Here is a 16,737-nt window from a genome sequence, read left to right as displayed (position 1 = left end):
CCACTTACACCTTGATAATTTTTCTCATCTGATAATAACACTACCTACCTCATAGCACCGTTGAAAGGATTAAATGAGATGACACACAGTGCTTGGGTTAGTGCCAGGCATAAAGGAAGAAATTAATAAATATTAGTTATAATTATCTTTCCAAGAATTTTCAAACTGTACAGTGTCCTTACATTTCTAACATATATTTGACAAAATGTGAGAGGAAAGGAGATCAAAAAAATGGATATTTTTCCTGAAATTTACTTTTTTCTCCTACTCAACAATATGTTGTTGTTATAAATTAATCTACCCTCAGGCCTTTTGATGGCTCAGAAACATTCTCTAAGGACATTCCATTGATCATCTAAACATCTTCTTGGGGGAACTTGGGTGGTGCTTTCAGCCCTCACCAGTGCTCTGAAACGTTATTGCTAGATCATTATGCACTTTCTGCAAGGTGGATTTTGGAAATGAAAGAACTGGGTTGAGATGCTGCTAAAAAAAATAGAAAGAAAGAAAAAGAAAAGAATATACTTTGCTAAATAGCCTTCTGCAAACTCCATCTTGCTGGGGTTCCACTACCAGGGCATGAGTGTCCTCTCCCCCTATCCCTGCCCCTATTTGGAAATTATTAAATTTCAAACTTTGGTCGACCTCATAGATGAAAAATATTTCATTTAGGAGTATCTCTCTCTTACCCACACTTGGAAACATGTCTACTTCTCATTTTTATTTTGTCCACTGTGAGTGGCCCAGTTACATCGTCTACCTCTCTCTAGTGTGCCTAGTCAGTCACCTGCACCTACCTCTCCTTCCTGCTCTCTGGATGCATCTTGTCCAGGAAGCACACGGGTCCTCATAGGAACCCTGTCAGTGCCTGGTGGGAGGATGGGAGCCAGTCTAAACCAGAGGAAATGGACACGAGGAAGCCTCTGTCAGGTTACCTAGTCATCAGGGGAAGATGGCGTTTTTAAAGCGTCCCCTGGATGTTGCAAGTAGGCCCCGAGGCAGATCCAAGAAGTCAGAAGGAGAGCACCAGACAGCTAAATGTCTGAATTTGGGAGCTGGGGGGAAGGGAAGAAGAGAGAGAAGAGGAGGAGCCTGGAAAAGGGTGGGGGGTGGGGTTGACGGGGAGGAGAGGTCTGTGGGAAGTCTAGGTGGCAGGGCCGTTGGGTTGGGAGGTGGTGAGAACAGGATGTGTACTGCTCAGTTTTAAGTTTGGATGACCCCAACATTTAGCATGTCTGGAATTCTGAAGAAACCAGTGATGGGAGCCACATTTCATGCCTGGGTGGGTTGAGTGCACCCCAGAAAACCATCAGGGGATTTGAGATGCAGGGTTGTGCCCCAGGGGTGGAGGTCTGGGAAGGGCTACGTGGGCTCATCTGATGACCATCTGTGGTTCAGGATGGCCCTGGGACTTCAGTGCCCTCATGTGCATTACTGACGGCAACCACACCAGCACTGATGAACCCCTAAAGTGACAGCGCTTCGTGTTTAAGCCAGACAAGTACTCCAGGGTCTGTAAGAATATCTATTCATTTATTTATTAAACATTTAGTTCTTTTAGTTGTAGATGGACACAATATCTTTGTTTTATTTATTTATTTTTTATGTGATGCTGAGGATCAAACCCAGTGCCTCACGCATGCGAGGCAAGCACTTGACCACTGAGCTACAACCCCAGCCCTTTTTCTCTCCTTTAAACAAAGTTAATATTTTACTCACGTTTGAGAAAAACTATCCTAGAGTGTAAGATTTATGAAAGAAAATAAAAGTCTTAGAAGACCTTTTGTTTACTGTCTACAGATGAACATGATAATTTTTACCTAGTCTTAATAGTATGTCAGAATTTTTATAAGGAAAGCCTTTCTTTTTTATGTATATAAAGTCCTCACTAATTCAGATCAAACTAACCTGATTCGATCTGAATCAAATAATTACTTAGCCTGAATTATTGAGAGTTTATCCTTTTGTCAAAGCACGGGAGATGAAAGTTGTGTGCGTGTCACACCTGTGGTCTCGCATCGGAGAGGTAGTAGTACACAGCGAGGAAGCGGCACATTCCTCTGAACAGCTCCATGCAGAGCATCCTGGCTTTCCTTGGAGAGGAGTAGTGGCAAAAAGGTCAGTTTTCCTTCTAACTTAGTAATGATCTCTGTGTAGGGAAGGGAGCACATAATTTGGAAGGCTTGTGTCCCATCATATTTTTAGAAATTTTTATTACTCTGAGCCAGGCACTGTGTGAGGCACAGAAGAAACAGAGACGTTCCACAGTGGAGGAGACAGGGATGCAGCAGGTGCAAGGGCTTCAGAAGACGGCTGGGAAGGGGAAAGCTTCTGGGGGGATATGACATTTCTGTCAGGCTCCCAGGAAAGAGGACAAGACAGAAGGGACAGGAAAACAAAGGCAAGCAACTCCACACAAGGTAACTTGCTCTTGGAAGACGCACTGGGCTTGCTAAAGTTTCCGCCTGCCTCATGCTCAAAAAAATGACAAGGGTGGCTGGCATTCAGGGCACCTGAATTTTGTCCTTTCTGTTGCGTGTGTTGCTCTTTTGGTCCTCAACTCTGATGCAGAGAAAATTTCTCTCTCTAATGAAAGAACAAGAGCTGCTTCTGAATTATAACGTCACGCTGTGGTGGCAGAACGGGTTTGGATGCCTGGAGACTCTGAAGCCACCTCTGTTTATCCACAAGTGGTGCCCACAGTGCTCCAGAGAATCCAAAAACCACCGGGAAGGCATCGGAGGGCATTTGAAATCAGGTTGAAAATAAGCCACAGATTCTCTTGAGATTTCTCAAGCATCTCTTTCTTTAATCATATAATTATTTTCATCTTCCATTCATCATAAATAATCCACTTCATTTACTTAGTCATCCTTTTGAAAAAATTTGGTATTTAGCATAAAGACGGGACATTAAGCGGAGGTGTGTTACTTTTCAACAGAACAGAGAAGAATTTTTAAAAATCTACAAAATTTTAAAACTTAGAACATGTGTAAAGATCAACATTATCATTACTTAAAAATCATAAGCATTTAAAAAACCACAGGTGGAAAATGATTAAACATAAATATAATGTATTTCTTTCATAAATACATTTGGACGAAACAACTGCATTAAACAGCTTGACAGTGCATAAACATAATAAAATATTTTCAACTCTGAATAATTAAATCCTGATAAGCATGAATTAAAAATAAAATTTGATTTTATTTTTTGTTCTTTGTGGAAAAATATGCTACAGCATTTGTGTAAAACAGAATTTTTCATAAATGTAGCACTAAAGTCACAAAATTCACAATGTAAAGAGGATTATTTGAAAACAAAACACATTTTTAAAGATAAAACATTATAACATTTTCAGTTGAATTTTATCCCATAATTACACCTACTATAGGTGTTAGACAATAGAGGTAGGTAGGTTGAAGGAAAAATTCAAGGGGAGAAAGATTTTTACGATAGCTCAGACAGTGAGACAGACAAGACATTTCCATTCACTCTAAAACTCCAAGAAGCTTATAGGAATAAAACAGGAAAACCTTTCTGTGCTCCCTAGGTAAGTATCAATAATATCAAGCAAAATTACTGGTGTTTTAGACAGTAATTCTTGATAACAGTGTACACCACAGTGCATTTAGTATGGATTGTTGCAGGTCTGGCACCAGCTTTAGAACTTTAAAACTTCAGTGACCTCTGAATGAGTCAGAAGTAACAAAGATGAGACCTGGTGGTAACAATAATACAATTACACTGCTGATGAACTGGGAAGGGTCAGAAGGAATGATTTTGTTGTTTTGGGTTATACCCATAGCTGCTGGGCTAGCTAAGCATGGCCTTAGTGAGACCCAGGATGCTAATGTCATTTGTCAAATCCAGAAGGGACATGTAGAGAAATGAGACAAAATGGTATGTGGAAATCACAGAAAAAGGGTCCCTTAACTCAATATATTGCTTTATTCTCTATTTGGGTCCAGTTCAACTTCTTCCACCCATAAAAAAAGCAAATATTGAATATTCCTTTGAAAACTGATGCTCGATTACATTATTAAATTATGGGCATAATTCACTTGATACTTTGGTTAATGAATGGTCTTGCATTTCCTGTGTCTTTCTTTCTATCTGGCTAGATAGAATGTGTACATGTAACGTTTGTTTGCATCCATGACCTTTATATTTTCATTTATTCATAAGAGCAATCATTAACTTCTTAAAAAATGTTGCAAACATCTGTCAAATCAGAGAAGGAAATTCTCACTAACTAATGGCCTCAAATGCCGTAAATGTGCTTAATCCAAGGATGTAACAGGCTGCTTCTCAGCAAAAAGGGGCAATCTGGTAAGGGGTCAGCACATCTGTGTAACAGGAAAAGAATTTTGGGCTTAGTTGTGGAATGTGAATATAATCTCTTTGCTGCTGTCTAACGGATGGTAACATTTTTGTGTCTCCCATTTGGCTGTTATGAGCGTTCAAGTTGTAGAGAAACAGGTGAGAAAGAAATTATGGAAGAAAGAGGCAAAACATATCACAATATAATTAAAACCCTCGAAATCCTGTAGTTTACCTCAAAACTTCATGTGCTTCACACATAACTCAAACATCAGGCCCTTTCTTTGAAGCAGCTTATAATAAATTTAAGATATAACACCACAATCTCTTCTGATGGGACTGAAGAATTTCTGTGTGGAAACTATTTGAAGGAATGTCTAAAAAAAACACGATGTCAAGGAATGCAGAGCTATCTTACGTTTCAGCATCTATTGGATCCATGACCCCTGCTGAGTTGATAAGGAAGAGACATGTCACAGTTGTAGAAAAAAAGAATCACGCAGTGAATCAAAGTACGTGCGAGTAAGACTTTGGAAGTTTTCACTGTCATCAGAGGGTATTTTCCTGACGGTGTGACCTCATTTCAGCATTACAGTAACTTTCCGGAGTGGTACTGCACAAGAGATGGCGCAGGAGAACCCGTTAGCTTTCCATCCCTTCCCATGACTGCTTTCGGATTAGGGAAAAACACTAACTCAAATACTGCACCAGCCCTGGCAGTAGCCAACGAGTATGTGTTGGAAGTGACGCTCTCGTTGGACACATTTTAAGGCACTTGAACAGGTGTATCATATTTTTCTGTAAAAAAATAAAATATGCATCGAAGCAACATTCACAAGTACAAGTTTTCAGAATTGTCTGTATGTACAATCCTGTACATATTTACACCGCTGCACGAAGGCGCATCCTCTGTTACACTGGTGGCCTCGTCAACTTCACTCCCTGCAAGAAAGGAAAAGACGCTGTTCAGCTGGACAGAATCCGGAATCAAGTGAAATGGACGCCAGGTAATTTCTCCTACCAGAAGGAAGAAGCCCACTGCTACACATTGGATCTGGAATGTCCCACAGGCCTGTGTGTTGAGGGCTTGGTTTCTAGTTGGTGCTCGTGGGAGGTGGTGGGACCTTTAAGAGAGGGGGCTAGTGGGAGGGCTTCGGGACATGCCCTTGAAGGGGACTGTGGAAACTGGTCTCTTCCTGCCTCTCCTTTTTGCTTCCTGGCTATGGGGTGAAGTGCTCTACCACATTCTCCCACCGTGGTGTGCTGCCTCTCTACAGGCCAAAGCATCAAAAGTGAGAGTCAAAATAGAGCTTTTCTTGTTGTAAGTTGATTATCTCAGTATTTCCATTACTATCTAATGGAAAGCTGATTGACATACTCGCTCGGTTGCATTATATAACCAGTAATCCAAACCTCTGTATTCAGACTTCCCTGCCCACCTCACTGGCCAGCAGACTTTTCCATCTGCCCCCAGACTGCCTGGCTATTTGTACAGTTCTGCTCTGCACCAGATGGTGGCTTTCACTCTCATCAGTATCATTTGCAAAGCTGAGGAAGTATGCCTCTGGGTTACTCTTGGATACCCTGAGGATGGACTCTTGGTATTTATTTTAGTGGTCAAATATTGTAGGCCTTCTGGATAATTCCAACTTGGCCAGGGTTGCTGTGCAAAGGGAAAATGAACAGTATTGTTCAATTTAGTCTCCCCTTCGGAAGTGCTTCTGTTACTCTGTAGAATAAATCTCAGAGTTTTGGAACATTTAGAAGGAAACCCCACTCTGATTTAACTTGCTATTCACCACTACAACACATTGCTGATAAGGGTATTAGGATTTTCAATTTTCTTCATTCTTTGTCAAAATTTATATGTATACATTCTGAGCAGCAATGCGCACACACGTTGATAAACATAAAGATAAAAGAGTCTTCAAAGGGGATGAAGAGTAGAAGAAAGAAAAAGACACTAAGTTACTACTCTGCTAACTCTGAGTAAAAGGCTCAGAGCCAGGAGTGGTGCCAGACAGAATAGCAGTCACTAACATGTTGTCAACTAACTGAATTAGTGAATACACTGGATGGGCTAACCTTCTCAGGTAGGATCCTGAGGGCCTAACTCGGTGAGCCTTCTAGAAGTGATGCCCTACTTTTGTCTGGAGTGTTGCTGTGTTGTGGCCCGAGTCCTAAATCTTGCCCCTACTAAGCTACCCACAGGACCTTGGCAATTCATTCAATTCTCTGAGCTCTTTTCCTAACCTGTAAAATGGGGAATCAAAGTCTGTTATGAACATGGTCATTAATAGGGACTAGGCCCAGACAGGTTGGTCAAGGTCCTTCCTCTGAGCCAGGTAAAGGATGGACCTGCTCAGAACACACAGCTAATGGGTCGTGTAGTACTGTGGCCATTGTGCTTTCAGGACAGCAGGGACACTACACTGTGTGTTTTTATCACTGGATGCTTCTTCTTCCCACAAATCTAATAACAGTCACTGCCTCATGTACAGACAAAAATAAGTCATGATATGACCATGCCACTGGGAAGGAGCAAGCTCTAGCAGTGCTACCATGTTCTATGCATCATCTGAGCTTCTCTGAATAACTGATTGACTTAATTTGGTTAATAATTTAGGAAATGAAATTCACAAAGAGCTAACGTGTAGCCAGACTCTGTGCTAAGTGTGTTGAAATTAAAATTGTGCACACTCCTTTGCTACTTATTTTTTTGACACCCAAACACAGTTTTGCCAGACAAAGAAGTTATTATGTGTCTGGGAAACTGGAAATGTAGTTAACATTCTAGATAAAACCAAGTTCTACCATATTTAGAAAGGCACGTGAAATCAGGACACAGAGGAAAGACTGGGTGGGGCAAAGACAGTGTGCACAAGAAGAGGGGTCTGTATTTGGAGTACCGCTTGCAACATACTCTTCAGTGGGAGTGAATTAAAAGGAGCATTTAAAGACTGCGTTTTAAGTATAACAACTGAAAACATTTAACAACCAATCCTTCTGTTCAAATGGAAATTGATGGATGCACTGTTACTGTTGTAGCTAGTTAAGAGAAGATGTACCTGAGAGTGATGTTAGCAAAAGTGGAAGAACACAGACAGCTCAGATCCAGGCACCACATTTTAATCTGCTCTTGATCCGAATAAGATCTTTCTAGAGTCTCACCTTCTGCCTTGACACCATCCAGGACTTTATTGTTGGCACCAACACACTTCCCAGAAGGATCTGGGCCGGGTGGTAGATGAGCAAGGGTACGGATATTAATGAGAGATGCTCATGGCCAGCAAACACTATCTTCAGCATGGGAATTCCTGATGAACAAAGAAGACAGAAAACCGGGAGGCAAATTCAGGCTGTCATCAAATTAAAGGCACACTGTTAAGTCAGGACTTTGGAGGAGATTATCCACATACTTTCCCGGTGTATTCACAAAATGGAAATGGGAAGGTTTCAAGTGAGTCAATAAGCCTTTCTATCTTCCTCTCACTGGACAAGTCTTAACTCTAACAAGAACAGATGAAAGTGAAAAGATAGCCAGTGTTTGAGGGCACCAATACCTCTCCCTGTGAATTAGGAGCACCCCATCTACCAAGGGGAGGAGAGAAGATCGTGTATAATGAAGTTGCTTTAAGAAGACGGAAAAACACTGGTAAGTAGAGGTTAAGAATGGATCTCTTCTAGTCAGGTGTGGTGGTGCACACCTGTAATCCCAGCATCTTGGGAGGCTGAGGCAGGAGGATCACAAATTCAAAGCCAGACTCAGCAATGAAGGAGACCCTGTCTCAAAATAAAGAGTTAACAGGGCTGGGGATGTGGCTCAATGGTAAGTGCCCCTGGGTTCAATCCCTGGTGCCAAAAAAAGAAGATTTCTCTTCTTGCTCAGTGGTGAATTAGTCTGTTGGTCTTTGGGGAGACCAATTCAAAGCCCCAACAGTCACTTTTGGGAGTTGAAAGGATATAGGGAGATAATGTATGGTACACTGCTGTAGTCGGAAGGTAGTTTAGCCTCATGAATGTAATTAAAAATTTGCACGTTCTGTTCCTTTCTCTTTCTTTTTAGTGCTGGGGATCGAACTCGGGGTCTTGTGCAGGTGAAGCATTCTACCCCTGAGCTACACCCTGAGTCCTGCACTTTCTCTTTTGGCCAAGGATCTGAGTTCTTTAAGATCATCAAGCAAGACCCATGCAGTTTTATGTATTGCAGGCAAATTGTAAAATTAGTGCTGAATGTGAAGGTCTTAATGGAACCCCAACAAATGAATACCACTTTGTGAATCTACCATTCTATTATAAAAGGGCAGGCTGTGCATATTTTGTAAGCAGCTGTCACAGAACATACCTTTTGAGCTTCTACAGCTTCAAAACTCAGACCCTAGCAGTTTAACTATTATTACCAATTGTTTTAATATGGCCATGATCTTCAGATTGCTGTGCATATATGTCAGCCTTTTCAACTGAATAGCTTTAATAGCTGAGCTTTCTTCTTGTTTCTCTAAGAATAGCCTCTGAAAAGGACCCATGCTCCTAAACATGCAGGATGATGGCACATAAATAAATTTTTATAACACAACAAGGAAGGCTCAGCTTTTTCAATTATTTTTACCTTCTAATAAATTTTAAACCTTTATGCAAAAATGTATTTCATGGCTGCTTTCTTTTTCACAGCCTCACATATCATTGCCATAAACTGAAGACACTTAACCCTTCCCAAACATAAGTCCCTCTTAGAGCTTCCAAAGTCCTGTTTAGATTTGTGCACAATTTCTACCTTCACACCAATAAAAACAACAAACAACTATGCAATGACAAAAAAACAAACAAAACAAAAAACCCACAAAAGAGCTCTCCTGTAAAAATTAAAAAGCTTTAAAAAATCTACTTATTGGTAAAAAGCATCAACTGATACTATAGTCTTGGTAAGTTGTTATAATGAGAAAATAATAACATTGAACATAACTCCTTATGTTTCCAAGAAAAATTATTCATTCCTGAGCCCAAAGGATGATGCTAGGGGGGAACACATGAAGGATGGAGATAGTTTGTCCTTAGAAATGATCACAGCAGGGCTTTCGAACCCCAAATTCAAAGACTGTGGCTGCTGGGCTAAATCATCTAAGATAGCCTTTCTTGGCTAAGAATCTGGGCTCGGTATCCTTCTCCAGCAAGCGTATGTGGGCTCAGCCACAGAGACTCTGCCAGGTGGTGCTGCTACAGTAAGTGAATAAAAACTCAACTGTAAAATGCACAATATACCTAAATGTAAGCAACATCAGAAACTCCCTTTAATGTGATAAAGTAGGTACGCTGGGACAGCATTAATCATGATAATCATGGCATGTGTATACCAAGAGCTGAGTGCATTTGGTTCTGTCAAGTCTGTCAAGACCTTTCCTATAATGATGGGAAATCCTCATGACAACCCCATGAGGTCAGTGAAAACCACTATTCTCATTATTTGACCGATGAGAAAATGGAAGCGTCCAGTGGTCAGGAAATTTGAGGTGACAATCCAGGCTGTAACTGGCACACTGTGTTTCTAGCTCTATTACGCAAGGTCAGTGCAAGATGCCACATGCACTGCACTCCTGGGAAGCAGAAGAGGGCCTGGTATGCAAGAAGCTTTGGAGTCCAGCTGTCCTTCGAGAACTCATTCCCCTTGACAGCCTCGCAGAAACCCTTCCAGGGGCAGCAGACCTTGTCTGACTTCCCTGCTACCCATACCACCATATTCCTGAGAATTCATAGGGGTGAAAAAAAAAAAAAAAGATGCTGGGAATGCCCCACCATGCCAAGGGAGTCATGGAGTCAAAGACATTTCCAGATACTGGTGGTATCACCTTCTTTAGACCTTAGTGTCCATTTTTCTGAAGCTTTCTTTTGGAAGATTCCTCAGCTCTGACCTCTCATCATTAATCACAGCCTCTGTTCACTGGGACTTATCAGTCCTGTTGGCCAGGGCCCTGCAATGTTCTCCAACAGCAGCAAGAGGAGGCCGGGCAGGAGGAGGCCCTTCTTTCCAGCTGCTTGTGCTTCCTGCCAGCCCCCGGGGTCAGTCCCTGCCTCTGAGGTCTGAACCTTTACTCCTGCCACCTCCTCCTACAAGCAGCTAGGTTCTGAGAACCTCATCGACCACCCTTTGTCCCCACCAGTTCTAGCTACTTCCTATACTTATTGTTCCCATATTTCCTCAGTTGCCCTGTTCCCTTTTCTGTTTCCCAAAAGTGTGGAATCAATTCTCTGAATTGAAAGGGTGGATTCTGTTTTGCTGAGGGACCCTGATGAGCTTCTCTGACGTTGCCTTGTACAATTGTCATTGGCCTTACTCGAAAAGAGGAGGGACCTAGGATGCTTTGCTTTGGATATGAAGCTCCTGTTAATTAGGGATGTTTGGAGGCAAAACGATGGGATTGTGAGTGCTGTGACCTGATTGGTCCATTCTAGTTTGAATGGACTGACTGGGTGGTAAGGGTAGGCAGGAAGGGCAAGGCTGGAGGAGGTGGGCCCAGAGCAGTGGAGTTGGCTGTCTATAGCCTGAGACCTCTGAAACCTTGAGTCCCAAATAAACTTTTCCTCTTCAAAGTCATTTTTGTCAGGTATTTTTATCGCAGTGATGCAAAAGCTAAGGAAAACAGGATCCCTGGTGACTTGTTGTGCAGATATTTGTCAAATAGGAATTTCTCCCCATCACTTTCTGTCCCTGTGATACCGTCCTGTTACTTATTAATCACATTTTCTATCATTAATTGCACCAAGTGATTAAAGCTAAAAATATGATTAGGAAAAGCATATCAGAGAGGCCCAAGCCTCCTCTCTGTCATTTCACAGGGTGAATTCACAAGTCATCACTTGATGAGGGCAGGGGCACCTAGCAATTCAGGTCACACGTTATTTGTTTGGGGAACTTTTATTTTCCTTCAGTCTTAAAGTCTACCTTACTATTCAGCTATTAATTACTCACTTTCCTTTTCAATTATTAGGATTTCCTCTTAATCTCCTGTGTATCTCAAAATTTCTTTCTTCCTGATTTTTTTCATCTCTTTCCACCTCTCTATGCCCCAGTCTTGGCAGAGAGCGCACTTGGTACAGTTTTATTTACTCCGAGGTCAGGATAGGAAAAAAGAGGTGAGAGGCTGGGGGTAGCTCAGGAGAAGAGTGCATGTTTAGTATGCACGAGGCCCTAGTCTGATCTCCAGCCAAGGCCCGTGTGCTCTCATCCTCTTCACTCACAGCTCAGTGCTCATTTTACAGCTCATTCATTCGCCAGCACCGTGCAGCTGAACCAGGAAGGAGGCCTGGGTTGCGGTTTGATCTGGAGTGTCCCCCCAAAACATGTGTCTTGGAGGCTTGGTCCTTAGTTTGTGCTGCTGTTGGAGGATGGTGGAATCTCTGAGAGGTGGGGCCTAGCGGAAGGAAGTTAGGTCACTGGGTGTGTGTCCTTGGAGGGGCACTGGGACTCTGGTCCCTTCCTGTTTCTATTTTTGCTCCCTGGCCACCATGAGGGGAAGACCTTTGTAGCTACATACGCCCACAATATGTTCTATTGCCCAGAGTGATGGGGCCAAGTGACCGTGGACTGAACCTCTGAAGCTGTGGGCCCAAATCACCAACCCTGCCTCCTTAAAACTTCCATCATTTCAGGTGTTTTGTCACAATGACAGAAATCTGGCTGACACACCCTGCATTTAAGTAACTTACTGGTGATCACTAATACCCCTGTCCCCATCACTTTCTTTCAGGACACATTAGCTCTCAGTTGCACTTCCCATACGTCCCCGATGAGCCCCTCTGACTCCAATCTTGCCCTGTCCAAGCCATTTCCCACTTTGCAACCAGAGTGAATATTCTAAACTGCAAATCTGATTACATAAAATCAAAGCTGTTAACATGAGAGAGACTCCTAAGGGTGGCATACAAGGACTTTGCGGCCTGGCCCTCCATTCTTGCTTTCCCTCCCTCCAACTCTTGTGAGAAACAGGAAGTCCTGTGGTCCATTTTCAGAGTATAGTATTTAGCCTTCAATGTAAAATTGGGATGTAAAAAGGCAGCCAGAGGGGGAAATAGAGCAGAAGGGAAAGTTACACAACAGCAATGTAGCTTATGGATGTACAGACCCAAAGTCCACGCACCTGAACAGCCCCTTGACAAAGAGGAGGTGGGGGAAGGGTCGGCGTAACCAATAGAGGCAGAAATCTCTCTGTTACAAAATAGTAACTCAGGTAAAGAAGAGCTTCATACGTATCAGAATGCATTCACCCCAAGAAGGCCTTCCTGCCACAAGAGAATAAAGGAAGATGGGAATGACTAAAGGTGTATTTCTTTAAATAACCCAACAGGAGAAAGTAAAACCTAGGTGATAGTCAGGAAAACTGTGCATCCCATAGTACTCAGCCAATGAGGAACCAGGGGAGGGACCCGGAGCCCCAGTGCCTGCTCTCCCATCGACACTGGGTCTTGCAAGACAGGCATTAAATGAAAGCTTCGCTTTTTGCTGTACCTCGCATCTTGGGTCTGGACACATGCCACCATTCCTGACCTCTGCACCGAGCACCTGTGGCTCCTCCCCACCCATCTTTGCCAGTGCAGCATGTTGCTTCGCCTGAAGGCCTTTGCACTGGAGCTCCCTTTAACAAAAATGCCTGTCGCCCACTTCTTAACCTGCCTGACTTCTCTGTATCCTTCAGCCCTCAGTTCTCAGGTTGCCTCCTCTGGGAAGCCCCCCTGAAGATCCAGTGCTGACCTGGATCCCTTCTATTTCATGTTCCCCTGTTCTAGCCTTGAACTTACAATCATGGCTTGAATCCTGAATTTCTCTCACCAAGCCACAAGCTTCTTTGGATCAGCAACTGTTTCTTCTTCATCTTTGAGCACACAGTAGGTGCTCAAAAGATGGATGGATCTGTATGTTTTCCAGATTCTATCATAAAGTTACTGTGCAGACTATCACCCCGTTTCCACATTTGTTAATTAGAAAAAAATAGCAATAATTTAAAAACCCAAACAAACTTACTAGAAAGAGTTTTCTTTTTAAAGTAAAATTTAAATATAGGATTCTTTTCATCTTGCTATCACTGCAGTAATATAAATGAAGCAAATTAATTTTAATGCTCCCAGGTACTGATTCTGTGTCACCATGGTTGACAGGATTCAACTAGACTTTATGAGATGGCATTTGACTTTATGGAAGTGAACACTATGCACGCATTTACAATTTTACAGGGACTTTAAGCTGTCATGCTGAAAAATGTTTATAAAACATTAATCAAAAAATGCCTCTTTAATACAATGCATTGTCTGAAAGATGTTAGAAGGCGCATATTGTAAATGGATTCCTTTTCTGACTAAAGTAATTTCCACCAAAAGCATTTTCCCATTGCTCTACAAGTACACTGTGTGGATAGATAAAGAGCACTTTCGCAGCACATTACTACCTGATCCAAACACTTGGGAAATCACTAATGTACAGCATGCCATATTTCCATGTCACACATGACACATTTGTCTAAAATTATCCAACAGAGTTTGACACTGCAGCATATTCCATAAGCAGAGCTTTCAACTGACATCTGCCAAGTAGGAACTTCAAGTAAGAGCTTTCTTCTTCTAACAAGCAAGTAAGGGTTTTCTTTTATCCTATACCCAGGATGGTAAGGATGAAACAATACGCACAAGAACAAGTTTTCCCCCCCCTATTTTAAATATGCTTATTTTATGTTCTCTGAATTAGAAAATTCCCTTTGTATCTATGTTCAAGTTTCAACAATTACTACTTTCTGTTAGATGGATGGTTTTAATTTTTTTTTTCCTTAAGAAACAGATATTTTCCTTCCCAGATTCAGTATGGACTTTTGTTTCACCCCCATGGAAGGCTGCTCCATTGTTTATAAAATAATAAGTATCCACTTTACATCGTTGTCAGAGCTTTCTTACAGTATTTGTAGATGGACAAATTCCCACTACTCATTCATTAAAAAGCCAAAAAGCCACCACCACCACCACCAACACCAAACCCCCCGTCTTTCTGAGCTTCTGCTATCTGTGAGTGACTTTCCTGGCTGTTAGGGACAGAAGGAGGACGCAGACAGGGTCCTTGCACTCCTGGTGTTGTTTTCTGGTAGCTCTTGCCCTGGCCACCTCTGTTTTCCCTGTCTGCTGGGTGTGTGCATCAACAAACCCTGTTATCTCTGGGCCACTCAGTTTCTACAACTTGAAACTTGAGGATCACCGGTGAGGAGCCCCTTTCTTTGTGCCTCTAGACCAAGTCGTGGAATTCTATGGATTATTTCCTCATTTCCCTTTCCCCCTCAGATATCACTGCCATCTTCTTAATTCAGTTCCTCATAAAATCAAGCCAAGAGCACGCCATGGCCGCCCGACACAAATCCCTGTCTTCAGCCTCTTCCCCTCATCAATCCTACAAAGCACAGCCAGATTAATCTTCCCCCAACCCACATTAATTAAAGCCAACACCCTGCTCAAGAACTGCAATGACTTTCCAGGGCCCATTCATCAAATTTTCTACCTGTTCAACTTAGTAAAGGATAATCACTACCACCACCATTGTAAGTGCTACTGTATGCTAAGCACATTTAATCCTGACCACGGACCCATGAAGTAGATAGCAATTTTCCCACCGAAAGATGAGAAAACGGAGGTTTAGGGCAGTTAAGTAACTTGCCTAAGTCATACATCTGGTAGTGGCCCCAGTATGTTTAATCACTAACCTATGTTGATGCCATTAAGCCACACTTTCAATGGCCAACTGCTATCACTGGCTCAGCCACAGTCCTTCTGTGTCTTGGTAAAAGCCAAGCTCCACCTGGATATCTGCCTTTCCCTCTATGCACCTAAGCACTGCGAATTCACCAAAGCTCAGTTTATATTTTCCTCTGCCACAAAGGTGACCTTCATACTGATCTGTCTTCTGAAGGAGGAATTCTTCCTAGTTGCATCATATAATTTAATATTTGGATTATGTTGCCAGTATTTTCTTTGGCATACTTTTGATTTCCCTGCATGCAGGCAATGCACATCTTTCTTCAAATCTCTTGCAACATTTAGGCATGGGGTTAGTGCATGATATATTAATAATTGATTATTTAAGAATAGGTGCTAATGTTTCCTATGTGGATCAAAAAGACAGGATTTAGACTAAACACTAGCTGCTTCACTAGACTTTAAGGAGAATGCCTTCATACACTCCTCCGGGAGAGGAATATACTTCATGGAACAAAAATATATGTGCTATGGCAGGAAGGAAAGAAGTTGGACTGACCAAGAACACAAAATTTGAAATGAGTACTGAGGTGGAGTAAGAAAAGAAATAAACTGAAAACCACTCTTTGTCTCTTGGAGTCAATCTTGCACTGACTTTCCCACTTAGCTAAGAGATAGGATAGTATACTCCAATCACCTGGATCATTTCCTGTCTTTCAAAGATTCATCCGCCTGAATTCACTTGTTTTCCATTTAAATGCTCTCTCCCAGTCTCACTGAGTTCTGAAGGGAGCTTCTGGCAAATCGGGAATCCAGTTGCTTCTCTTTTCAGTTGTCATGGTGATTTTCCACTTTTGTTTAGTTTCTTCTTAGTTAGAAACATCCATAAGTTTACTATCCAAATGTCCTATCTCTTGTTATTTGAATTCTCTTTCTTCCTCTTTGGTGAAGCTCTCAGAAAAGCTCTTGTTTGTCTTTAAAGCTCATTGGGAGGCAATCCCTATTCAAGGAACACAGCTACTCTTTTCAGATGTCACTCAATACCAATTTCTGTGTCCCTTTGCCCACTACACTCACCCTTGTGCACGTGCACAGGCACCCACACCTTCTCTTCAGAGAATAGTCACAGAAAGTCAAGCTCACTGCACGATGTGCCTCACTGACTAAATCATGAAACGATGCCAAGATAAGGTATAACCATGATTTTGGAATCGGGCTAGAAAAGGCTTTCAGGATTGTCCAAAAACAGGCCAAGGATTGTCCGAAAACAGTAATAACAGCTGTCCCTTCATGCACAGGTACCAGTTATGGTCTCAGTGGCCCACATGATGAGGCTGCACAGTGCAGCATGGTGAAACCTGGAGCAGGAGGCAGAGTCCTGATTGGAATCCCTTGTCACCACTGGTCACCTGTGTGACCTTGCCTGGGAAGGTTTTGAACCTTCGCATCTGTAACATGCACCTGTTTTATAAGTCTGTTTGTTTGTTTTAAATAAAAGGTATGTGAACTAATGCCAATACTTTGTACACAGTAAGTATATTATGTGCCAGGCACTCTTCTGGGTGCAGTGGATCCATGGACAACCTCTGCCCTCAGGGAAGGAGGGTAGAGAGCTCAGTGTCAAAGTCAGGTGAACTCCCAGTAACAAAATCAGGATACAGGCAGAGAGAAAAAGTAGCACTACTGGGTCGAACA

At 42.3% G+C, this 16,737-nt stretch overlaps 1 protein-coding gene across 3 annotated transcripts in view; it reads right to left on the bottom strand.

The window, feature by feature from the left end:
- Positions 1–2,788: 2,788 nt before the first annotated feature.
- Slc10a7 (solute carrier family 10 member 7) overlaps positions 2,789–16,737 on the bottom strand; it is a 245,540-nt gene continuing 231,591 nt past the window's right edge. For 2 of the 3 annotated variants that reach the window (XM_078022058.1, XM_021727886.3), the window contains 2 exons: positions 7,495–7,640; positions 2,789–5,265 (listed from right to left, as the gene is read on the bottom strand). In XM_078022058.1, the coding sequence (XP_077878184.1) occupies positions 5,236–5,265; positions 7,495–7,640 (176 nt within the window). In that variant the 3' untranslated portion in view covers positions 2,789–5,235. The remainder of the gene's footprint in view (positions 5,266–7,494; positions 7,641–16,737) is intronic. The other variant, XM_040293231.2, reaches the window with a different exon arrangement.

Source organism: Ictidomys tridecemlineatus, chromosome 9 (assembly GCF_052094955.1).
Source record: "Ictidomys tridecemlineatus isolate mIctTri1 chromosome 9, mIctTri1.hap1, whole genome shotgun sequence".
NCBI lineage: Eukaryota > Metazoa > Chordata > Mammalia > Rodentia > Sciuridae > Ictidomys > Ictidomys tridecemlineatus.
This window is presented reverse-complemented; position numbering and strand designations above follow the sequence as displayed.